Source organism: Oncorhynchus keta, chromosome 11, assembly GCF_023373465.1.
Source record: "Oncorhynchus keta strain PuntledgeMale-10-30-2019 chromosome 11, Oket_V2, whole genome shotgun sequence".
In the NCBI taxonomy this organism is placed as follows: domain Eukaryota; kingdom Metazoa; phylum Chordata; class Actinopteri; order Salmoniformes; family Salmonidae; genus Oncorhynchus; species Oncorhynchus keta.
In genome coordinates this window covers 34,261,275-34,280,434 of record NC_068431.1, presented here as the reverse complement: position 1 = coordinate 34,280,434, position 19,160 = coordinate 34,261,275, and the positions used below count along the sequence as shown (strand labels likewise).

The window sequence follows — 19,160 nt, the reverse complement described above, 5'->3', positions numbered from 1 at the left end:
TTACCCGCTACCTCTCATTGCCACGGCGATTGAGTCATTTCACGGGGCACGCTTTTTCACAAAACTGGCTCTCAGGAGCGTGTATAACTTGGTGCGTATCCGGGAGGGAGATGAGTGGAAGACAGAGTTTAGTACCACATCCATGAGTACATCGTCATGCGGTACGGGTTGAAAAATGCTCCAGCAGTTTTCCAATCCTTGGTAGACGAGATTCTCAGGGACCTGCACGGGCAGGGTGTGGTGGTTTATATCAATGACATTCTGGTCTATTCCGCTACACGTGCCGCGTATGCAAGGACCTTGGGCGACTGTTGGAGCATGACCTGTACGTCAAGGCTGAGAAATGCTTGTTCTTCAAACAGGCCATCTCCTTCCTTGGGTATCGCATTTCCACATCAGGGTTGGTGATAGAGTGTGACCGCATTGCAGCCGTGCGTAATTGGCTTACTCCAACCATGGTAAAGCAGGTGCAGCGGTTTTTAGGGTTTGCCAACTACTACTGGAGGTTTATCCAGGGTTTTGGGCAGGTGGCTGCTCCCATTACATCACTGCTGAAGGGGGGGCGGTGCGTCTGGGGTGGTCGGCTGAGGCAGACAGTGCTTTTGGTCGCCTGAAGGCTCTGTTTACCTCGGCTCCCGTGATGGAGCATCCGGATCCCTCTTTGGCATTCATAGTGGAGGTGGACACGTCCGAGGCTGGGATTGGAGCCGTGCTCTCAGCGCTTGGGTACGCCACCGAAGCTCCGCCCCCCTGCTTTCTTTTCGAGGAAGCTCAGCTCGGCGGAACGAAACTATGACGTGGGGGATTGGAAGTTGTTGGCTGTCATCAGAGCTCTGAAGGTGTGGAGACATTGGCTTGAGGGGGCTCAACACCCTTTCCTCATCTGGACTGACTACTGTAATCTGGAGTACATCCGGGCGGCAAGGAGCCTGAACCCTCGTCAGGCAAGGTGGGCTATGTTTTTCACACGATTTAGGTTTACTATCTCCTATAGACCAGGTTCCCAGAACACTAAGGCAGACGCACTGCCCTGACTGTATGATACTGAAGAGCGGTCCATCGATCCTACTCCCATCCTTCCGGCCTCTTGTCTGGTGGCACCGGTGAGGTGGGAGGTGGACTCAGACATCGAGCGAGCATCACGTGTAGAGCCTACTCCACCACAGTGTCCAGCTGGACGGGTGTACGTTCTGCTGGAGGTTCGGGACAGACTGATCTGGTGGGCTCACACGTTCCCCTCCTCTAGTCATCCGGGCATCGGTAGGACGGCGCGATGTCTTAGTGGGAAGTACTGGTGGTTCACTTTGGCCAAGGACGTGAGGGTTTATGTGTCCTCCTGCTCGGTGTGTGCTCAGTGCTAGGCACCTGCCCAGAGGGAAGTTACAATCCCTTCTCGTTCCACAGCGGCCTTGGTCACACCTGTCTGTTGACTTCCTGACCGATCTGACTCCATCACAGGGAAACACCACGATCCTGGTCGTTGTGGATCGGTTTTCTAAGCCCTGTCGTCTCCTCCCTTTGCCTGGTCTCCCTACGGCCCTACAGACTGCAGAACCTTGTTTACTCACGTCTTCCGGCACTACAGGGTGCCTGAGGACATTGTTTCTGATCGGGGTCCCCAGTTCACGTCCAGGGTGTGGAAGGCGTTCATGGAACATTTGGGGGTCTCGGTCAGCCTTACCTCGGGTTTTCACCCCGAGAGTAATGGGCAGATGGAGAGAGTGTCCACCGTTCCTCTCCCTGTTCGGGCGATCCGGATGAAACAGACTTGTGGAGGTCGAAACATTTTTAGCCGGCTTTCTTTCTTTCTTTCTTTTCTTTTCCCATGATGTCAAGCAGAGGCACTGAGTTTGAAGGTAGACCTTGAAATACATCCACAGGTACACCTCCAATTGACTCAAATTATGTCAATTAGCCTATCAGAAGCTTCTAAAGCCATGACATCATTTTATGGAACTTTCTAAGCTGTTTAAAAGGCACAGCCAACTAAGTATATGTAAACTTCTGACCCACTGGAATTGTGATACAGTGAATTATAAGTGAAATAATCTGTCTGTAAACAATTGTTGGAAAAAGGACTTGTGTCATGCACAAAGTAGATGTCCTAACCAACTTGCCAAAACTATAGTTTGTTAACAAGAAAGTTGTGGAGTGGTTGAAAAACGAGTTTTAATGACTCCATCCTAAGTGTATGTAAACTTCCGACGTCAACTGTACATATCATTAGTGTTGTTCATATGTACAAACGTTCCAACAGAAATAAAAATAATCTGAGACAGGATCTTGTTCTCACTGATTTATAGACAAAGTTAGCTAGCTTGGCTACACTCATGAATGAGAAAATCTCACTTGTTTTTCACTTGGTCAAAACACTTAAATTATACATCAAAATAACCAGAAAAACTCATCAGTTTAGATAAACATGCTATCTATAGAAACCATGCTTATAAATTGATACAAACCTAAAAACAGGATAAATAAGTAGCCACAGAGATATGGCTTCTTTTCACTGTGCTTCACTTGCAACACATGAGGTAGAAAGGCATGCGCCTGTGGCATTTAAGAATTTACATGATGTGCACCACCCGGAAATTTCCTGAACTGTACTAATGCATAATTGGGATTTTACTATCCCAGAAATTCCTGTATCACGCAAGTGTTCTGGGATGCGTGGATCTCTACAGGAGTCTGCACACTAGCATTGGGAAATTCCCACCCACAACCATGCACCTCAAATTTCACAGGAATATAACAGATCCAATTTCACCCAGAAACTCTTCTTTTCATACAGGCTGTGCTGGAGGGAGGTGAGGGAGGGAGGGTGCTCTCAAAGAAGAGGGGTGGCTCAACCTGAGTGACACAACAACCATTAACAGGTGTCATCACATCACTTAGTTCCACAGATTATGGGACTGGCCCTAACTGCAGAACCACAATCATAGTGTCCCCCCACTCAGGTGCAGCTTGTTCTATCCAGTTTATTTGCATACCTTAAAGTCTTCGCATATACACACAGATTGTACATACATGTTAAAATGAGGCAATAGCAGTGCCACACGTTCCTTGGATTATCCGCTTGTGAGGTACGGTACTAAATGAAGACTTTCCAGGATGTGGTCGGACAAACAGAGCAACAGGCGTCCTCTGGGTATCTGTAATGAGAGAGAGCAGAGGTGCCATAATTACATTTTTAATCACATGTCTTTAATTAGTTTCAGTGGGACAGTGGATCTGGTTTCAGAGAAACGCATTCATCCACCAATGTCAAATGCAGATATTACCCCGTGCTTCGATTGTCTTCATTTAGATACAACATAAAAAATAATATTAACAATAAGAGAAAAATACATTCTGCATTTAATTCTGTAATTTAACAGTATCCACCTATGTTTTAAAGAACAGAATATTGATATTTTGCAACTGAGACAACGATGTTGACCTGATAGCAATATGAATGTTTTTTTTATTGAATGTGAATTGGTGTTGCTTCCCAAGGGCATGTTCATATGGCCAAGAACGAAAATATGGCCTGTCACTTTAAGATGGTTAAATCTGCCTGTCATATCCAACACTCCCGCCTACATGGTATAAAGCAGCCTATCAGCTCACAGCGCACGTGACGAGCGTTCTATGCGATGACCTCATCCCTGGAGTGGGATGACGTCAAATTCAAGATGGATGGAATCACGACTACCACACACTCAACATAATTCTGATATAAAGTCTTTAGTGTGCTGCGTGGAAACAGAACGAATACATAGGGGTAAGTTTAGAAAGCCATGAAACTACTTTGGTTGAGATTGTCTTGCGCTAGTGCTCCACATTGGACTCTTGTTTGGAGAAAAGCTTTTTTTCCTGACGTAACTCTGAGGTGGTTTCTTCGTCTTTTCTAAACCCCACGAGTAACTGCTCTGTGTCTGCTCCTGTAGATGCTGCGTCTGCGCTTTAACTAACCAGGGAGAAAATACAGTAGTGGGTGTGTGCGCACACAGTGACCACACACTCGTTTCTCGAGCACTGTGGTTTTATTCTGTTTCTTTACGTTTCTCTTTCGGAAACATTAACACAAAGTGATTACGTGATTTCACCACCAGCAACGGTAACAAACAGACCATATACCGCGTCATTGTTTTAGATGTAATTAACCTATTTAGTCCATCACGGAGAGGATACTTGGCAGAGTTCTTAAACCAGTTTCGGCTGAATATTTGTGTCATCAGGAATTTTAGCCACGTCTCGCTTATTATCTAATGCTTGCTCCCCCTGGCTTTTCCTCAGACACATTCTATGGGCGCAGCGTTCTGAACTTTTCTGGCATGGAATGTACCAAACATGTTTGTGTAATCATATGGAATTGATAGCTGTGTGCAATGGAATGAACGCTGGCTGCGTTCCTTCTAAATATGCCCCCCGCCATGTCTTCTGATTAAAGACATGATGTAATCTAAATAGAACCTATAAATGCGCATGCGTCATGTTATTTGCGCTCATAGCACAGAAAGATACACTAACCTACCAGTTGCTGATCTAAAAAAGATTGGATAGTCTAATTCAGTACTCTTCATGATTTACAGAATACGTGTTTTGGTATTCTAAAATTGAAAATGAAGGATTCACAAAACTAGGCAAATGTTCACTAATAAATTGTTGGCACAGACTGCATAGCAAAATACCTCTTACCGAAAAAAATAAAATCAGGCTTCTGGCAAACAGTTGTGTCAAGTCTTTGGCCAAATTGTCGCAAAATTGCAGCAATGGGTTTTGTGGCAGACTGTTACGGTAAATTTGCGGCAATTTGTTAACTTCTGGCGATCAATTCTGTGAAACTTGTGATGAACTTTCTGATTGCTGCAAACTCAGTATGAATATGCAAATTAGATAATTTGCCAAATAAATTGTTTATTTAATATTTTATGTAGCTACAACACATGCATGAGAGAAATGTGAACACTATGGGTGAGGATGTTGACCTTAGGATGTTTAAAGGGGCAACAACAGAATTATTTACATGAGCCAAGTGATAACTGAGCAATAGATTTTAACCAATGGAAGTTTCAAAAATCATTAACAAAATCTAAATAATTAAAACAAAACTAAATCATACCCTGTTCAGGACTATTGCCTTTTTGAGTGAACTTTGGAGATGGCGGCTTTGTGGAAGTTCTTCGTCCAAAGCTTGTTGAATGCATGTACTGAAACAATCAGAAAACATCTAACAATCATTCATCATTAAGGTTGTTGGAATTTTCAGAGGGTTTTGTAATGAATCTGATTCAATGAACGCACATTTAGCTATATTCTGCGACAACACTCAAATTTAACCATCAAATTCATAATTTGTAACGCTTGTTACTTATCGTTTTCACAGTTCACTCTGCCAAAACACCCTTAGTTTGTCTAAATAACATTAGCCGTTTTCCACTCACGAAGTCGCACTAGAGGACTTGTTAGTTGCCACGTCTTGACACTTGCTCACATTATGCTGGACTTATCCCACTGGCTGGGTCAACTATCTATAATGTATTTTTTTAGTGTTGCATTGCACAGGGGATTTGCTGACATGCATCTAAAAAAATTGGTTGAGTTTGCCCCACCAAGATTTACATGCTAAAATCAGCACTGCCATAACCCAACCTTAATAACCCAGTACCAACGACCCAACCTTGCTGTTTTTACAGAAAACAACCCAACTATTGACCCAATGCCTGCAACCCAGCAATTGAGTCATCCAAACAACCCAGCATTTTGTAAAGTGTAACTAACATCTCAAAGTCATGCATGCAAGAAGTCTTGGCCTGTCTGGTGCACAAATATTTCTCTGTCCTCAGTTTGATTGAAGGCCTCAATCTGTATTTTTGCCTTGTAACTGATTGTTTCTAGAACAGGAGAAGGAACAGCATGATCAAGATGAGTTACCTTCAGCTAGTTTGAAGCAATGAAAGATCTGATTGTTACAAAGAATTAATGTATGGGCTACATTTGGGAATACATGCATTTGCTTACCTTATCAATCTTAAAGACAATACTAATTTATCACTCAAAAAAGTGTTATGAGTGATTGCACTGCAAACATATTCCCAGGGTGTTGATGCATCCTCCTCTCTGCCTCTACAACACTACTGGTCAGGAGAGGGTATCCATCTGCAAAAGTAAATGTTGCATTATTGTCAAATCAACTCATATTGTTGCTACCTTAGCAGTTGTGCTAACTAACATGCTACTGAACTGTGACACTAGCATATTGGCATGCATATTGGTATTAAGACACCCCAAAATATAAATGTTTAGGCAAATCATTAGTTAGATAGTTTAGCTACCTATCACATTAATTGTGCAAAAATAGGATAGCTAACGTTAGCTAGCTCAGCACTAGCCAGTCAGTGGCACTGAGATTGAAACTCGTATCAACAAAATGTGTTTCACTCTATCCCATAAAACATGGCATTGCTAAGTAGGTGTCATTTTACCAAATAAAATGTTGAAGTTTATTCACTAGGAAGTTTAATTAATAAGTTAGACACTCACAGGACAACTTTGGTAGCTAGCTAAGATGGCTTGGTTTCCATTTTTCAACAGATGTTTCTAATCCCGTTGATTATGTAATCGACGGTTACTGGTCTTGGAACTTTTTGCAACAAGTTATGCCATAGATTCAAATTGAATCTTGAGAGAATTGTCTACCAGAAAAAAAATTCTGGCGAACTCTTTACCACTTGTGGCAATAAATATTAATGCTGCCAAAGATTTGGCACAGATTCACCATTAGGTGCAAACATTTGCAAACCACTGGCAACATGAAAAATGTTAGTCAAACTAAGGGTCTTAAAATTAAAATCCTAATTTTTTTCTTGCCTTTCAGTCAGAATGGAGAGTCTGGTGCACTATAGTAATCCCTCCCATGGCCTCTCAATCCTGGGGATGCTTAATGAGCAGCGCCTGAAGGGGCAGCTCTGTGACACAGTCTTGGTTGTTGGGGATCAGAGGTACCAAGCCCACAGGAGTGTGCTAGCTGCCAGCAGTGAGTATTTCCAATCCCTGTTCACACGGAGGCTGTCTGACACCCACAAAGTGATACAGTTGGACTTCTGTGAGCCTGAGGCCTTTGAGGTAGTGCTGAATTACATATACTCATCCTCCCTCTTCGTGGACAGAGGCAGCCTGGCAGCCATCCAGGAGATGGGATACAGTCTAGGAATCCCCTTTCTAACCAACATCATGTCAACAAGGCCGCATGTGTCCTACTGCGTCTCCAGAAAAAGGTTGTCCTTCTCAGAGGAAGATGACCACGACAGCCAGCCGAGGAGTGTCATTATGCGCCAGAACCGAGGTGGTGATTCTCCCGGCCCCAGTCGCTACAGTTCAAATTATCAAGGAGAGCCCTCAGGACAGAGGAATCCAAATGAATCATCCAGGAACACTGCATCCAATCCCAGAAAATCAGCTGAAGTAACTAGTGAGGGTTCTGATAGCAAGTCCATCAGTTCATATGCCTCCATCTTAAAGGGGAAGACATCATCACGCACAGGGTCATCAGTAAGGCCCCAGCTCACCACCTCAGTCTCCTTCAGTGAATCTCCAACAGTCATGTTACAGACTGAGTCTGATCTAAGCACTAAAGAAGAGGAGGAGGAGCAGAAGCTCTACAGACCCACATCAAATTTTCAGGGCTCGGCAGGGGAGCCTAGCCAGACCATTGACAGGAGTGGCCCACTCATAAAAAGCCTGCTGCGCAGGTCATTATCCATGGACAGTCCCGTCCCAGTCTTCTCCCCAACTCTGGAGCTCAATAAGCTGCAAGGCCGAGAACAGTCTGTTGTTAAGATGGTGGCAAAGACAGAGGAAGGGACTCAGAGTGAGCACAAACACAGTGTGAAAGTGGTTCCGCCACTTCTTCTCAGGTCAAGGCACCACAGTAGGTATGATGATGAAGAAGAAACTCAGGGAGAGGTGTTCCATGTGAAGACAGAACCTAGCAGCCCACTGTCTGACCCCTCAGAGATCATTAGAATCACAGTAGGGGATTCTCTACCAGTAAACCTAAAAGACATTGAAATTAATTTTGACCAAGGCCCTACTAAGCCATGTTATAATCTCCCTGGAAAGAGAAAGGTGAGAAGAGACAACAGAAGGTACCCATTCAAAAAGTCCAAAGGTGTGAACAAACATGATTTCCCACGTGAAGATGAAAATAACATGTCAGAATCTGTACCTCACAACTCCAACATGGACGACAATGATGGAGACTGGACTGATGAGCCCAGGCAGAGCAAGATGTTTAAATGCTGGAACTGTTTAAAAGTGTTCAGATCCAAAGCTGGACTGCACCGCCATGTTAACATGTATCACAACCCAGATAAGCCATATGCTTGTGACATCTGCCACAAACGCTTCCACACCAACTTCAAAGTCTGGACCCACTGCCAAACCCAGCATGGAGTGGTACAAAACCCTGCATCCTCCAGCTCGTTCCAGCTGGATGAAAAGTTTCAGAGGAAGCTGATTGATATTGTGCGAGAGAGAGAAATAAAGAAAGCCTTGCTCATGAAGCTGAGGAGGAATAAGCAGGGTTCACAGTCTCAGGTGTTTGCCAAAAAAGGTGGCCTGAGGTCCAGGTCAAATATGATATGCCCTTACTGTGGGAAAACATTTTTGTTTCTGTCTCAGTTCAAGCAGCATTTGAAGACACACCCTGCAGAGAGAGCCAACCAAGAGACTGAGAGAGAGAGCAGTCTCTACCAAAAGGACCAGGACCAGCCCGGTCAGAGAGAGAACACAGACACAGAGGTTTACTCCTGCAGGCTCTGCAATGAGAAGCTGTCCTCTCACTTTGAGCAGGGAGACCATGAGAGGGGCTGTCGACATGCAACCGTGTGCCCGTACTGTGGCCTCCGATTCTCCAGCCCAGCGGTTAAAAAAGAGCACGAAGCACACTGCAAGTACAAGAAACTGACCTGCCTGGAGTGCATGCGGACCTTCAAGTCCTCCTTTAGCATATGGAGACACCAGGTGGAGGTTCATAACCACAACATTATGACTGTTAAGGAACAGCTGAGCCACCAGGAGGAGATCAATGGAGAAGTATCTGACCACCTCGGAAGGCCGCTCCATACACAGGAGTCTGTGGGAGCGGGGAGCTTCAGAGAGGACATCATCTACAGTGACTCTTCAGGTCCGCCTATGTTCGACTCAGAGGATTCTTCATCATTCGTGCCAGAGGACTTGAGCGTTAGCCAGCATAAGAACGACCATCATGGCGAGCTGACAGTGAAGGAGGAGCCCATTGAGGAGCCTGTGAGCGAGAGGGAGGACATGACATCTGGGGCCTCCATTGAGCCCGAGGAGCCAGGTGTTTGGCCATGTGAAAAATGTGGCAAGCTCTTCGGTGGCCACAAAGACCTGGAGCGCCACCAGGAGCTGCTGTGCCACATCAAACCCTTCATCTGTCACATCTGCAATAAGGCCTTCAGGACCAACTTTCGTCTTTGGAGCCACTTCCAGTCCCACATGTCCACCTCCGATGAACCTGGAGTGAGAGAGGTCGATGATAGGCGCCCTTCGTCTCCCTCCCCCTCACCACCACTTGCGGTCACACAAGCAACTGGACGTCCTGCCCCACAAGTTTCTCCACCTAAACCAATGGAGGCAGAGCCAGTGGTAGCTAAATCTGTGGTAACTAAATCTGTGGTAACTAAGGAGGAGGAGAAGCCTGTAAGTTCGTCGTCAATGCCCAGGACCAAGAGGCCGGAGATGGACAGATCATACAGTAGCCCCCTACCCAAGACGGATAGTGTGGATAATCCTCTCACCCCTCAGGAATCAGAAACCTTTTTTTACCATGCTCCCACTCTCTCTGCCCTCACGTTTAAGAGGCAGTACATGTGTAAGCTCTGCCACAGGACATTCAAAACTGCCTTTAGTCTTTGGAGCCATGAGCAGAGCCATAGCCACATTTGAATGTGTCTCACTAGGACACCAGTGCTCTGTTTTGAGCCTCTGAGATGATACTTTATGCTCACAGCATCGTAAAATATCAAATACAACTCTGTCTACACGAGAGATTTTGAATGTATCTATTGCTGTTGGTAGTTTGCTTTCCTTCATGTTATATTTTCCAGTGGCCATGTGTGTTGGTGTAAAGGTGTGAAAGTGAATGTGTGCAATGAATTGCTATTTGCATCGTCATCAGCTCCTTACAAATGTTACTTGGCTTTTGACATCGTTAGTACTGCATAAATATATTTCAGATAACCACCTTTGACTCATCCTTACCTATTAAAACTCTTTTGATTTAGGAATTGCTGTACTATACAATTAAAGATCAGTTAAGTGCTTTTGCTTACATTGTGAATTTGTGTTGATTGATGCGTGACGATTATGAATATGATATATGAATATGATATTAGTGGCCTCAGGCATCATGTTTATTGATATGCACTTTGCAATTCTGTTCACTATTAACGTTGCGCATATTGGTCAAATTACATCGATGAATCATTGTTATATGAATCTTTATTTTAGATCCTCTGCATCCCATTAACATTTCAGCTATAATCTGTTTTGTACCATAAAACTATGGTTTTCATATTGACTATTCATATTAATTCTTCTTTATTCAGATTTTGTCATTGCCTTAGTGATATTTTGTGTAGATTATACAAGTAAACAAAACCAAAGAGGAGATAGATTAGCAAGGGGATAAGAACTGGAAAAACATGCAGTATTTTAACTGACACTTTTTGTAGATTCTGCGAAAATAAATAATCTTTATTTCTATTTTAATTTTAAATATCACAAAATAAATTACAGATCATCATGAATGGATTATTGTGTAAAAAAACAAGGAAAATATGTACTTTATTGGGAAAGGAGTTTTGTTTACTTTCTGGGCGTGATGTATGATAGATTTTGTTGTAGTTTTTTAAATGATTAATTTGGTACAAAAATACAAAAGAAACTTGTATAGTAATACATACAGAAGAATTAATTTGAATGACCAAAGACATGGGTATTGTATCACTGCTCTGTGACAGCTCAATACCAGTATGATGAAGTCTGAAATAGTTTGTATGATAATTACATAAGTAATCGTGTGAATTGATAGCATGGTCTTAGCATATGCATCCTGAGACAATTGACAAATGTTCTGTTAAAACTAAGCACAATAAATCGTTGCAGATTAACAACTTTTTTTTACTTGGATATTTTGAATGATTTACAACCAAGAGCCAATAAAGGTTTAAAAAATGTAAGAACGTGAAAGCAAGACTTGCCCTAGGGGAAAAAGTGGGATTTGGAAAATAGTTCCTTTATAACAGTCCAATGTTTTTGGGTTGCTGTGATTGTGATGGCTTGTTAATTACAGTACATCTGGAAAAGAGGATTTAATTATTGATGATAAATGTTTTTATCATTTGTACACTGATACCGCAATAACCACATATTGATATTCAGATTTGAAAGATATAACTTTGTGATGTTTAACTTCTGTGGTTAGGTTAAAACAATCTATTTATATTTGTGCTCAGAATTTTTCTGGAAGATCTTAAAAAAATAAATTGAGTTCAAAGAAATTGAATATAATTTTGTGTATATGGGAGTGTTTGTATAACCTTTAATTTTGTTTCTATAATTAGTTTGTTTATGAAAATACATATCTTTAGTATTATTCTGCTATTTCTGCAATAATGCATATTTGTATGGGTTGCATTATTGTTGCTTTACATAAAAGGCAGCCATTTTGTGTTTTTTTCTACAGTTTTTGTGCTTGAATTCTTTCTGTAATAAAGAGTGATATTGCGGTAGCTGCCTTGGTATTGAGTGTGTATACTGTTTGGATTGCGTTAATAAGAAACTAACACCCTTGAATCATGTGAAGGTTTTCAGGAGAAGTTGGTATGTGTTTAAAATCACCTGCTGGGTGTCAATAAAGTGTGGCGATTCAACGTGTAGTCAGGAAATTAACATAAAATGATTAACGAGGTTCTGTGGTCAGAGGCAATAGGATGGCAACCCACCACGAACGACCGATGTCTTGTCCTTAACATCAGTAAGCACAGTAGCAGGTGGTTTTCTAAAATAACAATTAGGAATGTGAAATTAATTCAGGTGATACATTTTATTTTCAAAAGTGAAACATCTTTCTTCACATCATTTTCTTAGAAGCAAATGTCAAACATAAATCAGAAAATTACTTTACAATTACTTGAAAAGATAATTAAAACTTCCATGAAGCAGTTATTAAATGAAAACCTGTTTCAGACAGACATGTTACTTGTAGCACTTTGTTCATACAAAAAACCTAAATGCAAAAATGATACTTGACAATGTTATATTCTGTACTATCGGATGTGAAAGGTCATGTTTCAGTGTTGACAAAGGCATTTAGAGAAAGAGTAGGCATTTATAACCAGGATTGTAAAATGACTGCTTACAAATGTGCACACACTGCTTACCTCATTTGCACACACTGTATAGACTTTTTCTATTGTGTTGACTGTGTTTGTTTATTCCATGTGTAATCATGTTGTTTGTGTCGCACTGCTTTGCTTTATCTTGGCCAGGTCACAGTTGTAAATGAGAATTTGTTCTCAACTAGCCTACCTGGTTAAATAAAGGTAAAATAAAAAACAATAAAAAATAAACTGATTTTACTTTCTGATTAGACATTGGGTGGTTGTACTTCATGCGTACTAAAAAAATAGTTAAGTCCCAAGGGCCTGCAAATGCCCATGTCAATGAAGCAATTACATCCCATAGTCAATAAAGCCCACAATTTAGCCTGGTCCCAGATCTGTCTGTGTTTTCTTGCCAACTTCTATGGTCATCCTATGGTCACAACCATAAGAGTTGACAAGGCAGCCCAAACGATTTGGAACCAGGCTACCCACAGCCATGTTTTAAGATGCACATCATTTTGAGGTGACTTCACAGTGCTAAGGTGTCTTTTATTAGCCTTCTCATGGTGGTGCTCACTGAGGTGCCCAGCGTATCAGTGATCTGAAAAGTGATTTTGTACAGGTAAGGCTGGACATCTTTGAGGCTGGTGTCGAACACATTGTCCACTTCCGACTGGGTGGGCATCTTGGGTAGGTACTCGTGCCGGTTGATCACCTCCACGATGTTGATCACCTTCTCACCCAGCTTCTCACCCACTTTCTCCCGGCAGATCTGTCTCTCCTGCTCGTTGGCCAGGTTGACGACATTGACCTTGATGCTCCAGACCTCCCAGGGAATACACTCATCAGAGAAAGGCCAGCGGGACTTTTTTTTCTGGTAGAACTCCAGTGAGATTTGTCCCATTCCATCCGTCCCATTGCCCATGGCATCCTGTAAAGCACAATATAGATTCCAGAGGTCAATGGAAACCAATAAATTACAAGTATAGTTATACATAACTCATATATTTAGCTATACGTTTTAGTGGATAATATCTATACATTTCAACAAACAATCCGTCATCATATAGGCCTACCTTGAATTCTCCTACTGCTTTCCTGATGGCCCTATCAAGCTCATCGGAAGAAACACGAACAAAACTGAAATCAATAAAGTCGCAGTCAATGTCCTGTGTGCCAACAGTACCAATGGAGTAGGTGCCCTCTTTCTTGTAGTGAAATTTCCCAGTGCTGCGATGCAGTAAGATAGTGTGCAACAGAGCCAACATGGCCTCGTCCACCTGTCTTCCCTCCACCGACACTTCTAGAGCCTCCGAACGGCAGTTCATGGTGATCTGCTTCCCCAGAGGCAGATGGAATATATGGGGGAATTCGCTATTCCAGCACACCCTTCAACTGTTGTTCACGTTCCATAAAACTGGGCTAAACATCAACACAAGCTAACTAGCTAACGTTATTGCTAGTTATTGTAAGTAGCTAACTAGCTACTAACGCAACAAACGTTAGTTTCCTGTGGCAAGCTCGATGGTTAACAAGAGAACACGTTACTTTTAGACTGACTTGTTGAATATTGCAACGTGTAGAAAATGTGTTGTTGCAAGCTATGTTCTTTATAAGTATTTATTAATAACAACATGCTGACACACAAACTGCAATTTCGTTGTCCTACTAAAAAGGGGAGGAACTACTTCTGTAAACACGTTGGGAAAACTGTGGACCAATCCGAACCGTGTATCCTTTCTTATACCCCAGCAATGTAACAACACGTGTATAAGATACAATAAAAGCTATGTAATTGCAGTTATTTCTACACAAAAAACGCGGATTTTCTTAGAAATTAAAATGTATTTGAAGATAAAATTGAAAGTTTGGGAAAACCCACTAGAGTATTGATGAAAGCAATGCGCACATTGACACTTTAAGATATCGCTATGCACTCTGGGAATAGCAGTTCATGCCACATCACATGACATTTGCAATTTTTCGATTTCGGTCATTGACGGTATCGGAGATGGTCTTCAAGCGTGTGATGGGGCTTTATAGATAAGGACTTCACAAAATAATAAATGTGTTTCGTCGTTTGAAGCCACGAATAACTTTCACTTGGCTTTACGCCATGGACGCCAGAAACGATTAATTGACATTACATTTGGGACTACGTGATATTAGCTAGCGAGATAACTTGCTAAATTAGCTCCCGTTGACTTGTAATCTAAATGAGAGAAAGGTCTGATGCTACCTAGCCAATTTTTATGAAAATCTTGTCGTTATGTGTAGTTAGCTGACTTACTGTTGTTGGCTAGCAATGCTAGGGGCTAGCTAGCAAACACAGACATACAATGGTGTGCAGCTAACGTTAGAGATGAGTGGAGCTTGCTCGAACTTGCTTGGTCTAACTTACTCAAAATGCTCCGTTATTTAGTAGGTAGCTAAGTTACTTGCATTAACTTTAAGGAAACCATTTATATTGTTTTCTTGTTAGCTACCTAGCTTTCTACTGCAGTTTTCAAACAAGATAGCTAACGTTAGCAAGGATGAACTACTTCCTTGAAGTCTATAGTTACTCATCTTGGGATATTTTAGTTGGATGTTGAGCCTCCATCAGTAACCACGATATTATTGACCAGATAAGAGGCTAACATAGCATAGAGTTTCTTGTTCAGTGGTTGAACTTGTTGACAAGACTTGCTCTCATTGCTAATATTGCTGGATACATAACTCAGTTAGATGGCAAACGTTAGCTAACTTAATTGTCTTGAATGACGGGGACTTAATTCAAAAGCGCATCAGACCATGTTTTTGTGCTGGTCTTACTTTTAAGAGACAATTGTCATTAGTTAAATAAATAGCTAGCTAGCTATTTAAGTCAGTTGCTGAGGATGACTGACCCAGAAAGTCCCCTTTCAAATTCTGTTTTGGGAGACTTGCAGTGGCTTTGCATGGTAACACTGTTCATTGCATCCAGCATTACATTGATACTGTATCTAATACAGTATTTTTACGACGATCTACGGATACAGAAGCCTGAGCAAAACAATGCGGTTTCGGAGGAAGCGGACGCTCTGTTGGGATGGGCGCTGTCACTGAAAAGCTGGAAAAGTCAATGGAGAGTTGCTTGGTGCAGAGCGTTGAATGACGAATCGAGGAAGTCTGGGGTGAGTCCCATGACCCATACACTAGTTTATTTAACTTTCCAAATTACTATGGATTTACACAAGTTGCCTGTAGCTAAATAAATGAATAGGAAAGGCAGTGACAGACGTTAGAAATAATCCTCTATACCAGAACAAACAACATATGAATACAGGATCTGCATTAAATGAAACAAGACCTGAGCACACAGATGAGCCTCGTAGTAGAAGAAATCACCTTCACAGAATCCAGTGTCAACAATCTTGATTCCTGTACCTTGCTACTGTTCCTCGTAACCTTTTCATCTCATACCAAATTGTAAACATGATCCATTTGTAACCTGTTCTGTGACTCTTTTAATGTTGAGATAATGTTAGTTGTTGGGGTATAGTTTTTTGCTGACCACCACCTGACCCAGGTACTCCTAACTCACACAGAGCCCAGTGCAACTAACATTTGAAGAGGAGAGTCTTCAGTCATCAGAGCTGGTGGTTGGCCAAGTGTCCAGCTTTAAAAAATCTGCTGGTCAGAAGGTAAGATAAAATCCATGTGTCTCAGACTGGCTCTCATCGAATGGCTAGCAACAAATTGCACACAGAATGAAAAGCTCAGTACATGATTCCGTATAGTTCAGATATGTTCATTGTTGTTTCTAAATGCTTATTTTCCTGATTTAAAATCAAGTTTGAGGTAAGAGGAGGAATTTGGATCAATTGGGTCATTGTTGAACCCAGTGCAGCGTCGTCCTCCGCCTACAGCCACTGAAATAGTTTTGCAGTTGTTTTTAGTTTGACAGTGGAGGCCTCTTAAACACTAACTACAGTTAGTAAAGAAAGCATTTATGCTGTTGCCATTTCCTAATCAATGTGCCCTAATGTCATAACCGGCCTCTATAGTCAATCGAATCTTCCACTGTAATTCAATGTAAATGGCAGTGCTCTATTGGTGCTGCAGCCTTTTAACTTCATTTCAGGTCCGCAGTGGCCAATATTCTGATTCACACAATGTCCATTAGCTTCACTGGCACTTCCAGACATTTTCCTCCTCTCCTTAAATTGTCTGGCCAGAGCCAATAGCACATTTTTATGACCTCCTCTCCAGCTCCAAGTTTATGGGATCCTCATATAACCAGCGCCTCTTCTAAAAAGGTGAAGAGAATTCTCACTTTTTATACATTCTCAGTAAATCAATAATATTTTCACCATTAGCAGATTTTGTATGGAAAAGGAAAGCAAAGCAGGGTTTTTCAGATGGACTAGTCTGTTATTTAAGCTGCAATATGCTGCAATTGGCGACCTGACCAAATTCACCTAGACGTGAGTTATAGATCTGTCCTTTTCATTGAAAGCAAGTCTAAAATGCAGTATATCTGTTCTGTGTGTGCTATTTCTATGATTACCATTGTTACGTTTGGTTTTTGCAGCTTTTACATTTTCGGTTTTGTTCACCCATATCAAACGACTGAAAATACAATATTTTTGGTTATTGAAAACATATTTCACAGCGGTTTAGATGGTACAATCATTCTCTGCACTTGTTTGTTTTGTCAAAAACTGAAATTCTGAGAGCTATTAGAATTTTAGCAACCAGGAAATGTCAAAGGGATTTCTACACATTGCACCTTTAAATACCTGGTCAATTTTTTTGTTTAGGATTTTCTGTAATATGCAAGATCCAGATGCTGCTTCTTTGTTTTTAGAGACTTTGGTAAACAAAGGCTTATCCTTGACCTGCCTGCATTAGTGAGTGTGCAGTAAGAAGCTTAGTAGCTGTCTCCTTATAGCCAGCCCAGTACAGATCAACACTAAGGAGATGAGGTAAGTGATGATGAGGAGGGTCCTGCTGGGAGAAATGGGTAGTATGATGACATACTTCATGTTTGTAGCTTTCAAGTTGATTGTTGTCACACACTGAACTAGTAATAAAAAATGAACACGCACACATTGAGGAAAACCAGGTAAAAAGTCTGAATGTGAACCATGTATGTACTTTGCAAGAATACCACAATTATGGTTGGGCATGTTTAGCATCAAGCACCTTTTTTACCTCAAATAGTATTTTTTGTGTAACCTTGATTATTGTACGGTACTATTGTAACTGTATGCTGTCTTGTCTTCCCCAAGGCTGCACAATGCAAGGTTGTCGGGGACAAACTTCAGTTCTCCCTCAGTGCATCAACATCAGCTATGTCTCCAGGAGAGCCCTGTAGGTACAGCGTGAAGATATCGGCACTTGAACTGCAGGTAAAGGAACACAACAGTTATGTCCACTACATCTGCAGCTAACATCTTTCCCATCCCATCTCTATTGGGGTGATGCTTTAGACAAACAAAGGTAGAGTGAGGAAGAGAGGGGGGCTCCTGGTTCTCTCCCTGTGTTGTCTTAATGGAGGAAGCTCTGTGATTTATTGAACATGACACACTTCAGTGTAGCTTTGCTGCTGCTATGAGAATCGGATTAAATGGCGAGGGCCTAGATGTCCTGGATACCTTATTTAAATCACTGTCTGTCTAATGTAAAATACTGGAGGAGGTATAGGAGAAAATTCTTGGTAAAGGTGCCCCATTTTTTCTACTACCTCCACTTTTGTCATTGGAGAAGAGAGAAAGTAAGAATAATTTCTCACCTAAAAAGTGATGTTGAGAAATGTTCCCTCTTTCATGTTAAACAAGGTAGAGATAGATGGCTTGATACATCCATTTTATTAGCATCGCCTGAAACTGGGCACGATTTAAAGTCAAATCTCCGACTCGGGCTCACCCATAATGTTTAGCGATCTAGCCTTTCCCTCTGCTGGTTATTCACTCTAGGTTGCTTGCTGTAGCCTAGTACTACTTGTGATTTCATATTGAACATCATGAAAGTGAGAAAGACAACCGGAGTGTGTGTTGTGGGTATATTACATAAAGCTCTATAAGCTTCCATCCCGTCTTAAGTTATTGAGCTAGTTGTTAAGCGGTTGCAAATGCACGGCTAGTAAGTGGCTGTTGAAGTTAACCCAATTAAATTAAAGCTATTTTTTTAAATAAAATCTGGTGGCCTCATTGTGGGCCTGATCCTGTCATAAATACAAGTCCAGTGAGAGGAAAAAAATCTAAAGCCAGGACAAGGTTTGGTTTGGTCAGGACACCTTTTGTTAGGGTTTTGGATTGGTTGTTGTTTTTGGGAGGGGTAGAGGGAGGCTATTGTTATTTTTTTTTTCATACTCCCTCCTTCAGTTTGTTCTGGAAAAGTCCTGGGGCAGGCCTTTTGAAATATGTTCATCCTTTTTCACATTGCGACTGACTGACACTAGAATGGTCCCTGTTCTTGTTATGAGTGATTGTGAAAGATGTATTTGAACAGTATATTGAGCCAGTGTGTTTCTCTTTCTGCCTCACTCACACGCTCTGTGGTTTTGCAGCTTAGTGCACTTTGGCTATGTGTAACCACACAGTTGTAACACAACTGTAGTATCATTGCAGTGGGGCATTTCATGTGACTGACGTGATGGGCTACTATAAATGGAATCCTTTTGTTCTCAGGTATTTTTTCCTAAACCATAAGACACTAGGCTATATTCATTTCCCATTACTATAATGATACTGTGTTTGTTAACATTTTCCCACACATGGATGATACATCTCCCATGGA

At 41.7% G+C, this 19,160-nt stretch overlaps 4 protein-coding genes across 8 annotated transcripts in view; 2 read left to right on the top strand and 2 right to left on the bottom strand.

Annotated features, from left to right (window-relative positions):
- Positions 1–6,650, bottom strand: part of umodl1 (uromodulin-like 1) — a 35,854-nt gene extending 29,204 nt beyond the window's left edge. The window contains exons 1-5 of one of the 3 annotated variants that reach the window (XM_035780311.2): positions 6,526–6,650; positions 6,004–6,141; positions 5,764–5,876; positions 5,105–5,192; positions 3,028–3,152 (exon numbers count right to left, since the gene is read on the bottom strand). The gene's annotated coding sequence lies outside the window, so the exon portion shown is untranslated. Of the gene's footprint in view, positions 1–3,027; positions 3,153–5,104; positions 5,193–5,763; positions 5,877–6,003; positions 6,142–6,317; positions 6,465–6,525 lie in introns of those variants that run through there. The other 2 variants (XM_035780309.2, XM_035780310.2) reach the window with 2 other exon arrangements.
- Positions 3,623–11,801, top strand: LOC118390093 (zinc finger and BTB domain-containing protein 21-like). 3 transcript variants are annotated; one of them, XM_035780314.2, is made up of 3 exons: positions 3,623–3,763; positions 6,860–7,018; positions 7,152–11,801. In XM_035780314.2, exon 3 carries the CDS (start codon positions 7,177–7,179, stop codon positions 9,952–9,954), a length of 2,778 nt encoding a protein of 925 aa, XP_035636207.1. In that variant the 5' UTR covers positions 3,623–3,763; positions 6,860–7,018; positions 7,152–7,176; the 3' UTR covers positions 9,955–11,801. The 3 variants fall into 3 exon arrangements, with proteins under 3 accessions (XP_035636207.1, XP_035636205.1, XP_035636206.1); XM_035780312.2 differs by having other exon boundaries at positions 6,860–11,801; XM_035780313.2 differs by having other exon boundaries at positions 3,632–3,763; positions 6,864–11,801.
- A 299-nt stretch (positions 11,802–12,100) lies between these two features.
- On the bottom strand, positions 12,101–14,094 carry LOC118390096 (autophagy-related protein 101-like). Its single transcript, XM_035780316.2, has 2 exons — positions 13,472–14,094; positions 12,101–13,326 (listed from the first exon to the last, which is right to left on the bottom strand). Exons 1-2 carry the CDS (start codon positions 13,721–13,723, stop codon positions 12,925–12,927), a joined length of 654 nt encoding a protein of 217 aa, XP_035636209.1. The 5' UTR covers positions 13,724–14,094; the 3' UTR covers positions 12,101–12,924.
- A 262-nt stretch (positions 14,095–14,356) lies between these two features.
- The window catches only part of LOC118390094 (C2 domain-containing protein 2-like), a 28,928-nt gene continuing 24,124 nt past the window's right edge, over positions 14,357–19,160 (top strand). Inside the window, exons 1-3 of the mRNA XM_035780315.2 lie at positions 14,357–15,550; positions 15,965–16,060; positions 17,651–17,770. Of these exons, the coding sequence (XP_035636208.1) occupies positions 15,275–15,550; positions 15,965–16,060; positions 17,651–17,770 (492 nt within the window). The 5' untranslated portion in view covers positions 14,357–15,274. The remainder of the gene's footprint in view (positions 15,551–15,964; positions 16,061–17,650; positions 17,771–19,160) is intronic.